Source organism: Rhamphochromis longiceps, linkage group LG4 (genome assembly GCF_057381845.1).
Source record: "Rhamphochromis longiceps isolate RC_006_pf linkage group LG4, R_longiceps_female_GT1.1, whole genome shotgun sequence".
NCBI classification, from domain to species: domain Eukaryota; kingdom Metazoa; phylum Chordata; class Actinopteri; order Cichliformes; family Cichlidae; genus Rhamphochromis; species Rhamphochromis longiceps.
Genome location: NC_140560.1, coordinates 13,478,555 through 13,494,195, shown reverse-complemented (window position 1 = coordinate 13,494,195; position 15,641 = coordinate 13,478,555). Strand labels below are relative to the sequence as shown.

Genomic DNA, 15,641 nt, shown 5'->3' with positions numbered 1-15,641 from the left:
TATCGCTTTGAAAAACCGTGTTAATTATGTTGAAAAATAATTTTAATTATAGTTTTCATCAACAACCTTGTTTTTTCGAATGAGAACAATAACTTAATAAAAACTTATGCAGGACGACAAAAGCTATGATAAAATGTATTGATGCATTCAACAAATAAAAAACAAGATGAAAACATTCTGGAGAGACGAGATCCAATCAGAACTAATTAAGTTGTACAGAAAAGCGAGTTTGGAAGTGATCCAAGCAGAACTAATCTTGTGCTGTGAGGTTGGACACGCACGTCTGAGCCGCCCCAGGGAAACTACAACCAGCTCCCATGCTCCCCGATTCTCATGAAAACACGACAAAATGTCAACGCTTGGGAGGAAGAGAAGAGTAGACACATGTACACATTTTACATTTGATGGCAAGGAAAATAAGACACTTTGTAAATCGTGTTGAGCAAATCTCATCAGTGAAAACACAACCAACTTCCCCAATTTGCTGGGCAGCTTTTGACTTCATCATGAGCTATTTAGTCGACTAAAACTAAATGACATCATAGTCAAGTCTGTGACTACAACTAAATCAAAATTTGCTGTCAAAATTAACACTGTTGCAAAGGGTCTTTCTACAAATCTCAGAAATTAGTTTCATGCCAATGTTCGGTTTATTTTTCAGCTTTACGCTGGAGCCATTGTAAAATTAACATTTTTACTATTGAGTAAAGTAGTAGTAACTGTTAGAGCACATCAGTGGAATGATATTACTGGCCAATATCAGCTATTTGTCACACTTATAACATAACGGCTGACAAATGAGAATGTAACAAAAAAGTAAAGACAGGTGAAACATGCTTCAATCGTGTCCTGGGAGTTGACGTTGTTTAGGTCGTCCAGCAGAGGGCAACACACATGTTTGAAACACCATAAGCATAACAACCAGTTTATCCAATCAGACTCAGGAAATATGCAAGCAAGTAAATAAGCAAGCGCTAGGGAAATCTGTTTGTTCATGTGTCTGAAAGGGGGAAAAAAAGCATTGGTGATATATCAGGATATCAGATTTTTAAATCACCAAATATTGTTATCAGTGTTGGTCTTAAAAGTCCAATATTTCTCTACAGTATGTGCTGTTTGATACTGTATGGTTTCCTCTTTTTAGATTTGCGTTTTGAACACATGTCAGGTCAAAATCTCAATTTGTCCAATACCCTGCTTTAGAAGTAAAGCAAACATGCTTGCTGATGATAAACATCAAACCAGTGTAACATCAGCATGTTGGCACTGTCACTATGTGAGTTTTGCTCAGTGCCGTAAGCCTGGCATCAGTACATTAGAGGGGAAAAAAGAGGAAACTGTGAAGGTAAAATAATAAATAAAAATTCTGGAATTTTACAGTCGAGCACACAAGAGCCAGTAAAAATAGTACCAGGTACTTAACATTACTAGATGTGTGGAAAGTGATCAATTTGTAATGACTGGTGTTTAAGAGAAATAACAGTCACCTGTTATAGTGAATGGCTTTTAATGTATTATCTATGAGGACAGTCAATACAGCCAACAGCTCAAAGTTAAACTTTTAAAGTTCAGGTCTGTTCATTGCCTTTAAGATACCAATAAAGAAATACTCTGTCTGCCTGTTACTATGGGAATGAAAGTAGGTTGATAATAAAGCATCACCAAAACATTTTAAATGCGTTATTATTAATTTATTGAGGAGGAGCTTACAAAGGAGAAACAAAGGGAAACTCTATTAGCCTGAGACAAAAGCCAATGATTTAGGAGCGCTTAGGTTAAGCTGAATTATTAATGTCAGTGCAGAGAGAGTGAGCTGTGAGGACAAAAGAAATGTCTGAAAATGAAAAGTCCAGCAAAATATTCACATACAAAAAGGGAGAAAGGTGCCACTAATTCTGGAAACAGCAATATCCGCTTAGACACAAAATATAGGCAGCAAAAAAAATAGAAGTCCAGAGACAAACATATGGCCAATCAGCACTGACACACATAACAACAAATACACACAGCACTCAGTGTTTACCTCCAGGATGTATTCCTGGTGGATAAGGCCGGCTGGAAGCTGGACGACTCTCTCCCTCTTCCCTTCCTTCTCCTGTGATGCCTATACCTCCTCCTCCCTTCATCCTTTCTGACAAACTTCCACTCTTCTCCATGTCCTGGTGAGCAAAGAGCAGCAGGAGACTCAGCAGAAGGAAAGGGATGCTTATAGTTGAGAAACTGGAGTTTAAGGGGCATGAAGTGGAAAAAGAAAAGGTGTCAGAAGCAGGGAGGGAAGGAGAGGGACTAAGACAACAAGCAAGAGGGAGTGAACTGGATTGGTTGATTTAGACCCTCTCTGAGCCAGAGCTGCAGGAACAGTATACTCTCCAGGAAGTACCGTACACGCAGGAGGAGAGGCTCCAGCATAAAGACACTAAATGGACTACAACAAAATTCACCACTACATGACAGACCTCATTCTCCTGAGCTGACTGAAATTCTCAGCTACTTTGTTCCCAGTGTCAGATGATTTTAAAGCCAAAACTGCTCAAGAAAATCTAAACAGGTCTATCAAGACTTCTGCCAAACACAGATATTATGTTTTTATTTTAACTATTGCCATTGATATATACTACTCAAAGCCCTAAAACATTCCTGATGCAACCTTTCCTGTGCAACCCGAGTGATGAGGACGCTGAACTCGTTTTGTTTCCACTAATAAACAAAAGATGAAGCTATGAGCGGAATCTTTTCCCCACACGGTGACTCGTTTATGCTGACTGCTGCTGCGGTCATATACGGTAGGTCACTCGGTAACCTAATCAGCCGTCCCGTGTGCTCCATTCATACCCAAACACAAGCCGAGGATCACATGCTCAATTCCTCCATCAGCACTCTTCTGTTCACACTCAGAGGACAGATCAATGACACAGAGCTACAACTATCCACCTGTATTATTACTTTTCTTTTAGGTCGGCAATTAACTGATTGGTCTTATAATATAATTAATATAACTGAACAAAGAAGTAATAAGCTTTGAGTTGCAGTGGCAGGAAAGCACTTGCAGCTCTACATAGACACATTTATAGTGAAAAGTCTTTGTCAAAATGAAAGCAGTGGCAATGCAGTAATATGGTCATCTGTCGAGTATTTCACCTGGTAGATGACTTAAAAGATTATACCAAGCAATCATTTATTACTATTTTGCGTGTTAGTTTCATAGCACTACAGCAATTTTAAAAACAAAGAGGAAATAGTTGGTTGACATGTGTAGTTTATGAGAAATCAGGACGAGCACTCACCGTGCTGCTGTCCGACAGCACAGGGTCAAACAGGCTGTCCAGGTAGCGGTCCATCCCTCTCTGAGGCTGACTCTCGCTCAATGTTTCTGACTCTGAACACAGACAAACAGCAATAATGCTTTAAACATTGTATTTTCAGTGTTTTTAGTGCACAGAAACTGTCATGTTTGATATTTTTTTTCTTTTAATCAAGCATGTTTTATCAGGTGATCAGGTTTACTTTAACTGTAGAGAAAAGGTTGTTAGTCACTGATCAAAATGTCTTATTCTCAAAAATGCAACCTAAGTCAGTTCATTGTTTTTTCACGGTTTTGATTGTCACATTTGTTGCAGAAACCTTGATTAATTGATCCAGCTTTTTATCTACGTCTCTCTCTCTCTTCGGACAACACACAGGAAACTGTTTCAAGATCACAAGACTTTCAAACTTTCCCAACTCTTCCATTTTTGTTGCCAAAGTGCAGCTCTGTGACAAGCAGGACATGGACCCACATCCAGGGCTCATGAAACAGCGTGTAAACTCAAACAGCAGCTGTAGTGCTGAATGCTTTCAAATGATACAAAGATACAAAACAAGAGCACAGCTGAAGCAAAGGGCCCAAAACTAGGAAACGTAGGGGAAACACTGAACAAAGGAAACACACAACCTGGATGATGCGACAAGGAACAGATGGAGACTCACACAATACAAACACACCAGATAATGTGGGAAACGAAGACAATAACCTAATGAAAACACAAACACAAGACACAGAAAAACAAGTGCTTGCAAAATGAACCAGGAAGTAACTAATTAGAGTTAGAAACATACAACACAGTGGTGAGGACTAGGTGAGCATACATCATAACCAAAACTCTAATAAACAAAACTACTTAAATACAGAAACTTGTACAAACAATTATTCAACTGCATTAATGTAAGAGACATTCCGGTCATGTGATTAAAATTATTCAAATTAAAGCTTTAATTAAAGCTTTAATGAACTTCTCCAAAAAAGGTTATCATCAACAAATACATTACTTTGTTGGGCACCTTTTAACTGTTAAAATCTACAATAAGACATTCCGGTAATTTCCTAATAAGAAGCCAAAAGCATCCAGCTCAGTTATGAATCCACTGCTTTCTTTAAGTCCCATCAAAGAACATCAGAGGGATTGGCTGTCATGATGGTAAAATAGTGCCTACTCTTCCTACACCACACACGTAGCCCATCCAGAGGTCAATACAGGTCCACTTTAGTCTCATCAGTCCATAAACAGACTCACAGCACCCTGCAGGCCTATCCATGTGTTTTCTTGCATATCAAAAATGCAGTGGCAAATATGCAAGGATCAAGCTTGCTTCATTAGTGTTCCTCTTATAGACTGTGTACTCAAACTAGCACAAGTTTTAAATTTGCATATAATCCTGCTAACTGTATCTCTTGGAACCCAGAGTGAGTTGGAAACCTGAAACCTCTGATTTCACGACTCAAAAAAGCTATTTTCTGAGTGCCATCCTTGGTACTCAGCTTTAAACATCTGGACAGGTGGGATTCATCTATAACACAGCTGAAGCATTTGTTAAACACAAAGAGCATAAAAGTTTTGGGTTCAGCAGTTTGGGAGTGATACACGCTAGTAAGTAGTTAAAAACAACAGCCGATGGGGGCTTCAATTCACAGAAAGATTAGTTTGTACATTTGATCAGATCATTTGAAAATCTTTAATTTGTAAGTGCTTAAAAATTCAGTTATGCAGTTAAGAGTTAACTGTGTGTGTGTACCGTGGCTGTAGTAACCATCTGAATCAGGCAGGCTGTAGGCTGGTCTGCTGCTGCTGAGAGGAAGGGAGGAAGGAAGCTCCTCATCTGAGTCAAAGCCACTGCCAAACAAAGCACTGAGAGATGAGAGGAGAGAGGAGTAATGTGCCACGTGGTGTAGCTTTAGTCACGTGAGTAATGAACTGCATGTGTGCATCTTGCATACTAACAGGCTGGCATTAGCTCTGACTTTAGCTGGGTTGTCAGTGCTGATGATGAAGTAACTCTTCTGCTTTGGGAAGTCCATAGGAAGCTCCATATCTGCAATCAGGTCCATGACATAGTCATGACCAGCTAACTCCACCCACTGACCCTGCTCCTTCATCAGAATTGAACTCCCCCTCCACCAGTCAGACACTCCCCTGCAAGATGCATGATTCAGATGTTCACAATATCTATACACACGTGTTAAAACTACTCTCTAAACATTATCATGGCATGTTCAGATGTTTACATTAAATGTTATGGAGCTAAAAATACAAAACCAAACCTGTGACGCAGAATGTTTCCTGCTAAATCCTCTCCATTGGTCCAGGAATGGACAGGACACAGGAAGGACCCTCCTGCAGGGAGAGATAAATTAATAAAAATGCAACAAATAGTTCCTTTGCTGCTTTAAATTACACTCATTAACTAACAAACTGTGTTAATTGCGCAATACAAAGCACATGAGCCCCACAGTCACATCACCTGATCCTGAATGACAATGAATAATCAATGATCTGGGGATGTAATTGATCCTACACAATAAAAGCAATGCCAGGTCGCCCCTCTTTCTTTTCTCTGAGGTGTGTGCCAGTTTAGACCCCAGGTGTGAAAGACTTCCTAAATATTTGAACAGCTCCTGGTTTTTTTCTGTGCACCTCAAAACTAGATACTGATTGTAAAGGAAAATGTTGTGAATTTTTTATTTACTTTGCTTGAATCGTTTGGAGTTCTTGGAAAAGAGCAAAGAAGCAGACCGATGAAAAGTTGAACATTGCAACATTAAGCAGGTGAGATATTACCATCAAGACAGTGCACGTGCAACACCATGTTAGCCTTCTTCCTATTGGCGGTCCACTCAAGCAGCGACAGCGGATACGTCCGCGCAGTCTCGGGGGCGGAGCCTGATCCCAGCTGCATCTTCTGATTCGCTTGGATGAGTCTGTGCTGCAGCAGCACCTGCCAGCCAGCAGGAGCGTGGTCCGACACGAACCTGGAGCAGAGGTGAAATGAGGTTCAACAGTGGAGTAGAAGTCTCTTACTTACAGCATATAGCTTCTTAACATGTGTTTTTTTTAACCTCTCAAACTATTTGCTAAATAATTAGTTGCGAGGTCATTTTATGATTTCTCACTTGAGCAGATATTTGTCCATCTTGGCCGATGGGGCGAAGCAGCAGACACATGCCAGCAGCAGCAGCCAGCCTCTCTCTGCATTCTCAGAGTTTATGTTCCTCCACACCTGGTTGACAACCTGAGCCAGGATCTCATCTCGTAACCCTGGCGACGACAAGCCTCTCTGGACGATGTAATTCCCAAACATGTTTTCCTGCGCCCCATTCAGATGAGGGTCCCCCATAAACCGTAATACCTGAAGAAAACAGAATCCAGGTGAAAGCTGTAACAACTAACTCTGTCGGTTTTACAGCTTTATGGCAGTCTGGTGACGTATTTGTGTGTGTTTTTGTAGGTTTGTCCTACAAACACGAGAAAATAGAAGAGACTTTTTTATTCTGCTGTTAAATCTTTTACAATGTAAAAAGCATGTTCCAAATTTCTTATTTGCTTCCCAGTTAGTAGCAGAACCTCATAATTAGAGGATGGTTTGCTTCTGTGTAACGAGAGTAACATAATGACATGATGCAAGTGTGTCTCTGTGAAACTGTTATCATTTTAAATTACTGCAGTGCTCAAGAATATTCAGGGTAAATGGGAAACTTAAACTGATGTTTTATGATGCTTTCATTACAACCTGTTATGGCATAGTTGTGACGTCGTAGGGCGTTGCATTAAAAAAGTGTATGACACTTGATATGATTTCTTGAAGTTTGTGTTCAAGGTTAAATTTGACCTTCGGCACTAACAATGAAGATTAAGGTCAAATGCTTAGCTAACTTACGTACTCATTTCCCCAAGACCTGCTATACTGTTGAGAGGTTTGAAGACGATTCATAAAAACTGGGTAATAGGAAGGTTTTTACTGATTTTCACATTTGACCTTGACCTTGGGGCGATTTCCACCCAACTGAAATCAGCTCGAGCTCTTCGATGTTTCAAAACTGTGCACGACGGACAGACAAACAACCAAAAAGAACAGTTTACATAGTCTCTGCCTTTTAAGGGGAGAACAAAAATCACCCTACCATGTTGAAAAGCTCCAGAGCCTCCCCTCTCAGGTCGTCCTCCACACGGGTCAGAGATGACTCCAGAGGAGCCATCAACATCCCAAACTTTGGCTCCTACAGCAACAAAAGATTTGCTGTGTTTAATAAACAGCTTTTCAAACAAATCTACCTAAAACCTTTCAAAATTATGTTATAACCGATAAATCTAAACACAAACTTCAACAGCTGTCCTCAAATCTGAGTAACCACGCACATACACAGTATGTTACACAGCATATGACGACATGCTGATGCACGTGCATCTCACCCTGAAGTAAATCTGAACATAGCGGAAGAAAGGGTAGTTGTTGATGTCCAGAGGCAACGTGAGTTCAGCATCATCCTGGATATGAGGAGCCTGAAGCAGAGCCAAGCAGTCTGAGTGCAACTCCCTCCGGACTGAAGGGAGTAACAGACAAGGTTAAACGAGGAGTCAGCCAGGAGTAATGCAAGAGCACCAAAAACTTACATGTACAAAATCCTAAAACTTTTTTACATTCCTTGACAATTTTTCAGTGTCTGGTTTATTTATTAGATGATGGGCCTCCTGCTCCACCCTGTCAGAACTGTTCGTATCATTTCTTAATTTGATACTGTCAGTGCTGATGAGATAAGACACATTCAAACAGCTGGCTGGAGCACTCACACACACATGAATAATCTATGTGCATGTGATGCACACTGACGGGAAAGACGGACAGACGTCTACACACCTCCTGCTGTCTGCAGCAAAGCGCCCAGCTCTGCAGGGATCACCAAGTGGGTCACATTAACCACCTCCCTTTTGGTCAGCTCCTGAAAGAAACACCACTTTTAATCTATCTGCAAACTAACAATGAGGTTAGAAGAGCTCTAACATAGGCTGCTGGTTTGAACTCATGCCAGTGTGCAAAAACAAAAACACGGATGCTTTTCTCATTGAAGTCTTGTCTTAGCTAGTCCTTCATCTTACCATCTCTCTCCTCCTCCTCTCCTCTTCTGCTTTCCTCCTGGCTTCAAACTTCATCTTCAATGAGATCCCAAAAACACACGGTCAGTGTTTTAATGTAAATCCAGAGCAGAAAGACTCAAAAGCACAAAGCAGGCTTAAGGGTGGGTCATATTTGAAATTATTTTCTTAGAAATGAAGAAAACATGAAGATGTTTGAAAGGACACTGCATCAAATACATGTGTTACTTAAAAAAAATCACAGGCAGAAGGTATAAACATCAGTCCAACAAACCACAGTATCTCAGTGTACCTTAATGTACTGCTTCCGGTTGACATACATGTGGACCAGAGAGCGGAAACGGACCAGACTCTCCCTCATTTTCACATAGCGTTTCCTAGAAGATGAAGAGAATCTCAGTACAATGAATCCTAATGCACTGATTGTTGATCTTGTTTCCTAACATTTGCCACATTCACAGAGGTAAACTTCACAAGCATGCTACAAGCTCAAGCACAACAGTTCACTGAAAGCTTTATTTCTTAATTATAGTGATTTTAATGTAAAGACACAATTTACATTTTCTTTACCTCACTGCCCTTTTAACCTAAACTATGTGGTTGAGCACATACTGGAATTCAGAATCATTACATTGAAAGAATGCAGGACTCCAATCAGAATCTGAATTTGCGTTTTGTTTTGTAATAAAATCTACTGAAAATGTAAGATCTCTGTGGGACACCTCACCTAACGAGGAAGCCTAGGCAGTGTGCCTGAAACCTGCTGATTTTGTTGCGGAATTCAACGTAGCGTTTCCTGACGAAGAACATGCGAGTGTAACGCTGCAGGGTGAGGGCGGCAAGATGACGAGAGCGCTCTCGCTTACACTCCAGCAGCTGGTAGATGTCCTCCTTTAGGAACAACTGCCATTCATACACACACACATATAAGTGCAATTATTCAAATACATGTGTGAGTTCATGCAAAAAAAAAAAGATATAACATTGATCCAACAAACCATAGTATCTCAAATTTCAAGCTACAAAGCAGGAAAACAATCTCTACTCAGCCATTAGACCAGCAGTTGGTGCTGGGTCTGTCTTTAACTGTGAGGCTTAATGTGAACAAGCTCACCTTTGTGACTCCAACATGGTAGGCTCCTGGTCGGAGAGGACACAGTTTACCGAGCAACAACACACAGTTCTCTCCATTTGCCACAGGAAGTGTCTGTATCCCCGCCAGGGACTTGTACCTGACAGAGACACACATTCAAATTAGGGGTGCTCAGTCGATAATAGTGATTTTTAAAAAAGAAGTACTGATATAAATTGATACTGACTGTGTCGCAATTCAGACACGTAATATGGACAGAGGTATTGGGTCACGATCAGCTGTTAAACTGTTGTTTAACAGTTGCATTGTTTAGGAGCCAAAGTAGCTCAGACCATGCAAAGTTACAGAGCAGGGTCGCCAACTTACACCAAAGCTCTTGGAGTACTGGCAGCTTCACTTCATGGCTCTCCATAGCTGAAGGCCATGCTTTAAGCATTAGATCACCAGACACAATGCCAAGTGCTAGGCGGAGTAAATCATGCCACCACTGAACTCTGAAGCAGTGGAAAATAGTTCTGTGGCATAACAAATCACATTCCTCTATCAGGCAGTCTGATGGATGAGTCTGGGTTTGAACACCAAACTGCATTGTGCCAACTGTAAAATTTGGTGGAGGAAGGAAAACGCATTATGGACGCATTAACAGACACATTATGAATGGCTGTGGATTTATAATGGGATGTAATAAAGGCTCCTGTAGGTATAATGTGTACGTGTCCTCATAGTCAATGTAGTGTATATTGTGTGAAATGTGTAATTATTCTTTTTGTGTGCTTTTATGGTTGTGGTTGTGGTTACAGAATCTTCCATAGTTCATTTTTTTTTTGCCAAATAAGACAACACCATAAACAAAGTTACACATGAATTAAAATTTTAAACTTTGGTGGCATGGCTTTGTACTGGGAGGGCAGCAGCAAGACCCCACCAATGAGCAGCGCAATGACAGCAGCTATGACACTGATTAAGTCAGACAAAGCATGAGAAGAAGAAAATTAGTTAAAGTTGGGTTGCAAAGTGACTTGCAGAGACACGTGCAACTGTGGACCAGTTGAAGTAGCTTAAATAAGGCATGACATATGATATTTGCAAATCAGAAGAGCATCAGCTATGAGTTGCCACTTCGCGGTCTGCTCAGTTATTGCTGGGATTTTCTGTTATAGAAGGTTCTCCTCTGCCTCAGCTGTGAGATCAATTATCTTCATTTTTTTTGGGAACACAAAGTCCTGAATAGCTTCACAAACTCAACAAATACGCTGAGGATCAGAGTTCATGTTACCTGAACAGGAAGACATAGAATGGCATTCTGATTGGATATCCCTCTTTGCGGATCCTAATGGTCTCCATGACACCAGAGTGCCGCAGCTGGCTGTTCACCAGCTCGTCCTCAAACACACCTGGTTGCTAAAGACAGGTGTCCAAAAGCTCAGAAACACTAATGTATGTGCAGGTAATTAACTTTAAATATATGACGCTTCAAGATCTACCTTCATGTTATTTGGCTTAATGCAGCGAACGAAATAAGGATTGCACCTGAAATGGAACAACAAAAACATGATAATTTTTTTTTAATGAAAACAATAAAAACCAATTATGATCTGAGAGAGAACATGTGTACTTCACCTCTCCATCTTCTCCACCAGCTCCAGCAGGGACTGTTGAAACTTGCTGCTGACGGTGGGAGCTTGGTATTTTCTGGTGACTGTGCTGCTCTTCCTTATGTGACCTCTCTGCTGACCCGTGGCCTCTGCATGAACCAGGAAGAGGTTCGATACCATCTGGAAACACACAAATGCACAGATTAATACAGACTTTACAAAAACATTGCTTAGCGATTGTGTCGATTAGATTAAGTTTTAAGACCAAGCCGACCTTGTTCTTGCTCTGAATGAACAGGTCCAGGACATCCTGACGCACCTGATCGTAGTTCTTATCCAGGAATTTGTAAACCTGCATCAGTGACAGATGATCACTCTGTTTGTCATTACAGTTCACCACATTTTCAATACTTCAATGAATTATAATACAATGAAACTAGCCAAGAGAATCTCAGTGAGGAGCTTAGTACCTGGTAAGTGACCCGCCCGGCAAAATGCTTAATTGTGAACTCTGGGACCGGCATCTTTGGCTTCATGTACAGTGGATTACTGCCATGGTGATAGTGACACTTTTGAAGAAAAGTGTTGTCTGTTGCCTGTCAACAAATTACCACACCAAAAGTCCCAGTTTTATAATCCATATAAGGAATCTGGAAGTCTGTCAGTACTTCCTCCTCATCCTCACCTGCGGGAAACCGCTCTGGTCATCCAGAATCCTCAGTATCCCATGAGGCTTAGTGGCAATGAGGTCGATGCAGGGCTGGTTGTCGTTGAATGTGATGTCCTGCCATGGGATCTGCTCCCTGCTGTACTCCTCCTTCAACAGGATCACATAAAAGATCATAAAATATTAGTTGCATTATTACCTAAGCCAGATGTTGGCAACCTGCAGCTCACGAGGTACAGGTTAGGGTTACCTATTAATACATATACTATATGCAATACATTCATTTATCCTCCCCCAGTTACATCTGTCATCCACCCGTCTATCCCTCATCCCCCAAGTGCTGCTCTTTTACTCCTGCTGTTTGGTAGGAGGAGGTAAAATGGCTGTTTTGATGTTGAACGTTGCCAACGCCTGAAATAAGCAAAGGATTCACATGTTTATATGCCACTAATCTACACTTAATGAGATCCATTTGCGTGCATATGATGCCTCAAATATGTGCATTTTTTGTCCTCAATTGTTATAGGACAAGTGCGTGAGTGTGTGCTTTTCATCGGCAAGTGTGACGTGGACTCACCTGTTCCTCTCTGAATACGATCCTGTTAAAGAAGAGTTGCAGGTACTCGTTTGCATAATTAATGCAAAGCTGCTCGAAGCTGTTGAGGACCAGATCCTGTTGTCCCACACACACACACACACACACACACACACACACACACACACACACACACACACACACACACACACACACACACACACACACACATATATATGGTAATTCTGTCTCATCATCATGCCTACAAAGTGATTATCTGGACGTCCCTCTGAGTATCTTTAACGTGCAACATTGTTAAGCCCTCCTTCCTTCCTTCCCTGCTGATAGTAATCTGAATCTTTTCTCTTATAGTTATAAGTTATGTCAATAAAAGCTTTGACTGCATTACTGGGAATGCGACGGATTATTTCAAATGCTTTAGCTTTAGCTGTCAGTCTTACATCTGACTTTAGAGTACTTCGGTACACAGAGGAGTTCATAGTCAACATAGTAACTGCAAGGCGTCCAGGCCCCGTGGCTGGAAAACAAGCCGAATCATCACCCCTGCACCACATGTTTAACAGCTGGTATCAGGTGTTTGTGTTGATAAGCTGCTCGTGCACCGCAAATTTGCACACTTAAACTGTCCTAAGAGAAGAGGCTTCCTTCTGTGAGCCTTTCCAAACAGGCCACACTTGTTCAGTCTTTTTTATAACTATACTGTCATGAACTTTAACATTCAACATCCTAACTGAGGCCTGTAGAGTTGAGATGGAGCTCTTGGGTTTTTGCAGTTTTTCTGAATATTGCACGGTATGACCTCAGGGTGAATTTGCTGGGTCGTTCACTCCTGTGTCGATTGGCAGCAGTTTTTAATACTTTCCACTTGTGACTAATCATTCTCATGATGTAGTGTGAGTGAAAGGTTGCTGCTTCAATTCCAGCCAAAGCCACAAATCCCCTTTGGGGTGGTGTCATGAAGGGTATCTGGTGCAAAACTCTAATGAATCAAAGACGTAGAGCTGCCGGCTGCGACGACCCCATGTGGCAAAGGAGCAGCTGAAAGTAGCATTCCTATAATTCCTATAGAAGAAGTAAAGCTGCCTCTTCATTTTGGCTTAATAATTATTAAATAAATAATGACAAGGTGCAATATATCATGCGCTGTTATTCATCTGTGATTAAGTTTAAAGTAATTTTAGAACCTACTAAGGATTCATTGCATTCTAGTTTTTTCTGAGGGGTTTAAGGTCAAACATACAACAAGGCTCCGTTACCTCAAATCCGTAAATGTCCAGGATGGAGATGGAGAGGGTGTGTTGGTGAGGGTACACCTGACCATTGATCCTCTCTGTTAACCAGCGGAAGAGCAGCGAATATAGGATCTTGGCAACAGCATCTCTGGATGTGTGTGAGTGGTGGGCAGCGAGTGACACAATGATATAAGAAATTAAAAAGGAGAAAGAAAACATATGCATTGTTATTAGCAAGAATTTTATTAGGTAAGACTTTAAGACAAAAGGGATTTTAAGATTGCATATGTGTTAGTAATTTAGTGCACATGTATTAGTGTGCATGCATACATAATGATAAAGATGCAAACATGTTATTTAAATAAATTAACGGTAATAAATGTAATGATTTTTTATGCACGGCATGTTCTGTGTGTAGCTGTCTCTCACCTGGCATCAATAGCACTTTCTACACTCAGAGGGGTGTAGATCTTGTCCCTCATTGTTTCCTGTGAAAAAACATTAAGTCAGCACGTTTTACGCAGGCGTCTACCTGATAATATAGAGTCTCAAGCCTCCTTTCATCTTGGTTTGAAGTTGAAAGGCTTTAAGTTCAAATTAAAAATGGAATTGCACCCAAATTTCCTGCTAATGTGCCCCTCATTGGTGCCTGTTCAGTAACTGTGGTGAGGCTCTCATCTTGGGCTGACAGATCAGGTGGTCTTATCCTCCACCTGCTTCCTGCTTCTTCCAGCCTGTTTTTCCTTTTTTTTTTCCTGCACTGTAATATATATTTTATAGAAGCAGAACTTTTTCTTCTGCAATTGAAGAATCACAACAGGACGCCATAAGTTCTGGGCTGAAGAGTTAGGCTTTTCACCCTTTGTTTTTACTGAACTGCTTCCTATTTAACTTCTTTTCCTATATTTGTATCCACTCCTTTGCATCCTTTCAGCTCTTCCCTTCTTCCCTTTCTTCTACTCTCTTATTCATTGATTCGGGTGTCTTAAACTTGAGATCTGATCAGATAAAGAATGCTTTGAGACTTGAGACCCTCTCTTGCCAAACACACTTAATTATCACACACACACACACACACACACACACACACACACACACACACACACACACACACACACACACACACACACACACACACACACACACACACACACACGTGTGCGCTCACACAAAGACACTAATGTGTACACATGATTCCTCCAGTGAGAGGAAATGAGTGGGTACGACTCACCCCTCTCCTGTTACTCAGGCACCTTTGTAATTAGGAATTCAATTATACAAAAGGTCCTTGGTTAGTGTATAGGAGCATGTGTATGTGGAAGATATAAGGTGGGTGATAATTAGATGTTTCTCTCTTTTAATTCTCCCATCACCCTCATTCCTCACCAGAGGCAGCACCAGAGGGGTCAGGACGAGTTGAATCAGCCCTTAAACCGGACAGAGAAACTACTGGACACTTACACATAAAAGAAAATGGATCCAAAAAACGAAATACTAAGAGGAGAAATACTTTGCTTAACAAAAAAAATATGTTTTTTTTCTACTTTGTTCATGGATATGATGGAAATTAAGCAAACAAGGAAATACACAAATAGGTGGATGACCAACTGGAACACTTGTATGGACAGTGGGATATTTTAATTGTTCCTTTCCTGGATTTGGTATGGATTCACTTCATTTCCTAGCTGGATGATAATGACCACATCAATAGCTCATGTACTGGTAATTAAGGATAACTGAACAGCAAATGCGATGGAGGGTCCTCTCTTTTTTTGGCTATTGTAAGTCACGTGCAAGTCCTTTAACTGCGCTGTTAACACTGACAGTTCCTTCAAAAGCTCCATCAAACTTTCTGGAGCTGTGAAATCTCTTATGCTGCTTTAAAATAATAAAGGAGATAAGTTCAAGTAAAGCCAGGCTTCTGCAAAGGTTTTTATGCTCTCTGGTTTTAATACTTACTGGTATTGTGACACTTCTCCACACTCAGTTTGGGTTAGTTTGGAATTAATAACAAAAATAGTTTGTTTTTTAATCACACTTGACCATGTGGGCAACAATAAGGAAAAATGGAACCAAATTTATTTATTTGTACTGCA

General features: G+C 40.8%; 1 protein-coding gene across 1 annotated transcript in view; it reads right to left on the bottom strand.

Moving 5' to 3' along the window:
- The window catches only part of myo15aa (myosin XVAa), a 48,070-nt gene that overhangs the window by 14,573 nt on the left and 17,856 nt on the right, over positions 1 to 15,641 (bottom strand). The window contains exons 12-34 of the mRNA XM_085405044.1: positions 13,975 to 14,033; positions 13,570 to 13,693; positions 12,335 to 12,430; positions 11,776 to 11,907; positions 11,561 to 11,686; positions 11,365 to 11,442; positions 11,116 to 11,270; positions 10,980 to 11,025; positions 10,772 to 10,896; positions 9,517 to 9,634; positions 9,130 to 9,305; positions 8,695 to 8,779; positions 8,406 to 8,459; positions 8,167 to 8,248; positions 7,722 to 7,852; positions 7,433 to 7,528; positions 6,425 to 6,660; positions 6,093 to 6,283; positions 5,576 to 5,648; positions 5,256 to 5,447; positions 5,050 to 5,162; positions 3,285 to 3,376; positions 2,024 to 2,159 (exon numbers count right to left, since the gene is read on the bottom strand). Coding sequence (XP_085261170.1) covers positions 2,024 to 2,159; positions 3,285 to 3,376; positions 5,050 to 5,162; positions 5,256 to 5,447; positions 5,576 to 5,648; positions 6,093 to 6,283; positions 6,425 to 6,660; positions 7,433 to 7,528; positions 7,722 to 7,852; positions 8,167 to 8,248; positions 8,406 to 8,459; positions 8,695 to 8,779; positions 9,130 to 9,305; positions 9,517 to 9,634; positions 10,772 to 10,896; positions 10,980 to 11,025; positions 11,116 to 11,270; positions 11,365 to 11,442; positions 11,561 to 11,686; positions 11,776 to 11,907; positions 12,335 to 12,430; positions 13,570 to 13,693; positions 13,975 to 14,033 — 2,716 coding nt within the window. The remainder of the gene's footprint in view (positions 1 to 2,023; positions 2,160 to 3,284; positions 3,377 to 5,049; positions 5,163 to 5,255; positions 5,448 to 5,575; positions 5,649 to 6,092; positions 6,284 to 6,424; positions 6,661 to 7,432; positions 7,529 to 7,721; positions 7,853 to 8,166; positions 8,249 to 8,405; positions 8,460 to 8,694; positions 8,780 to 9,129; positions 9,306 to 9,516; positions 9,635 to 10,771; positions 10,897 to 10,979; positions 11,026 to 11,115; positions 11,271 to 11,364; positions 11,443 to 11,560; positions 11,687 to 11,775; positions 11,908 to 12,334; positions 12,431 to 13,569; positions 13,694 to 13,974; positions 14,034 to 15,641) is intronic.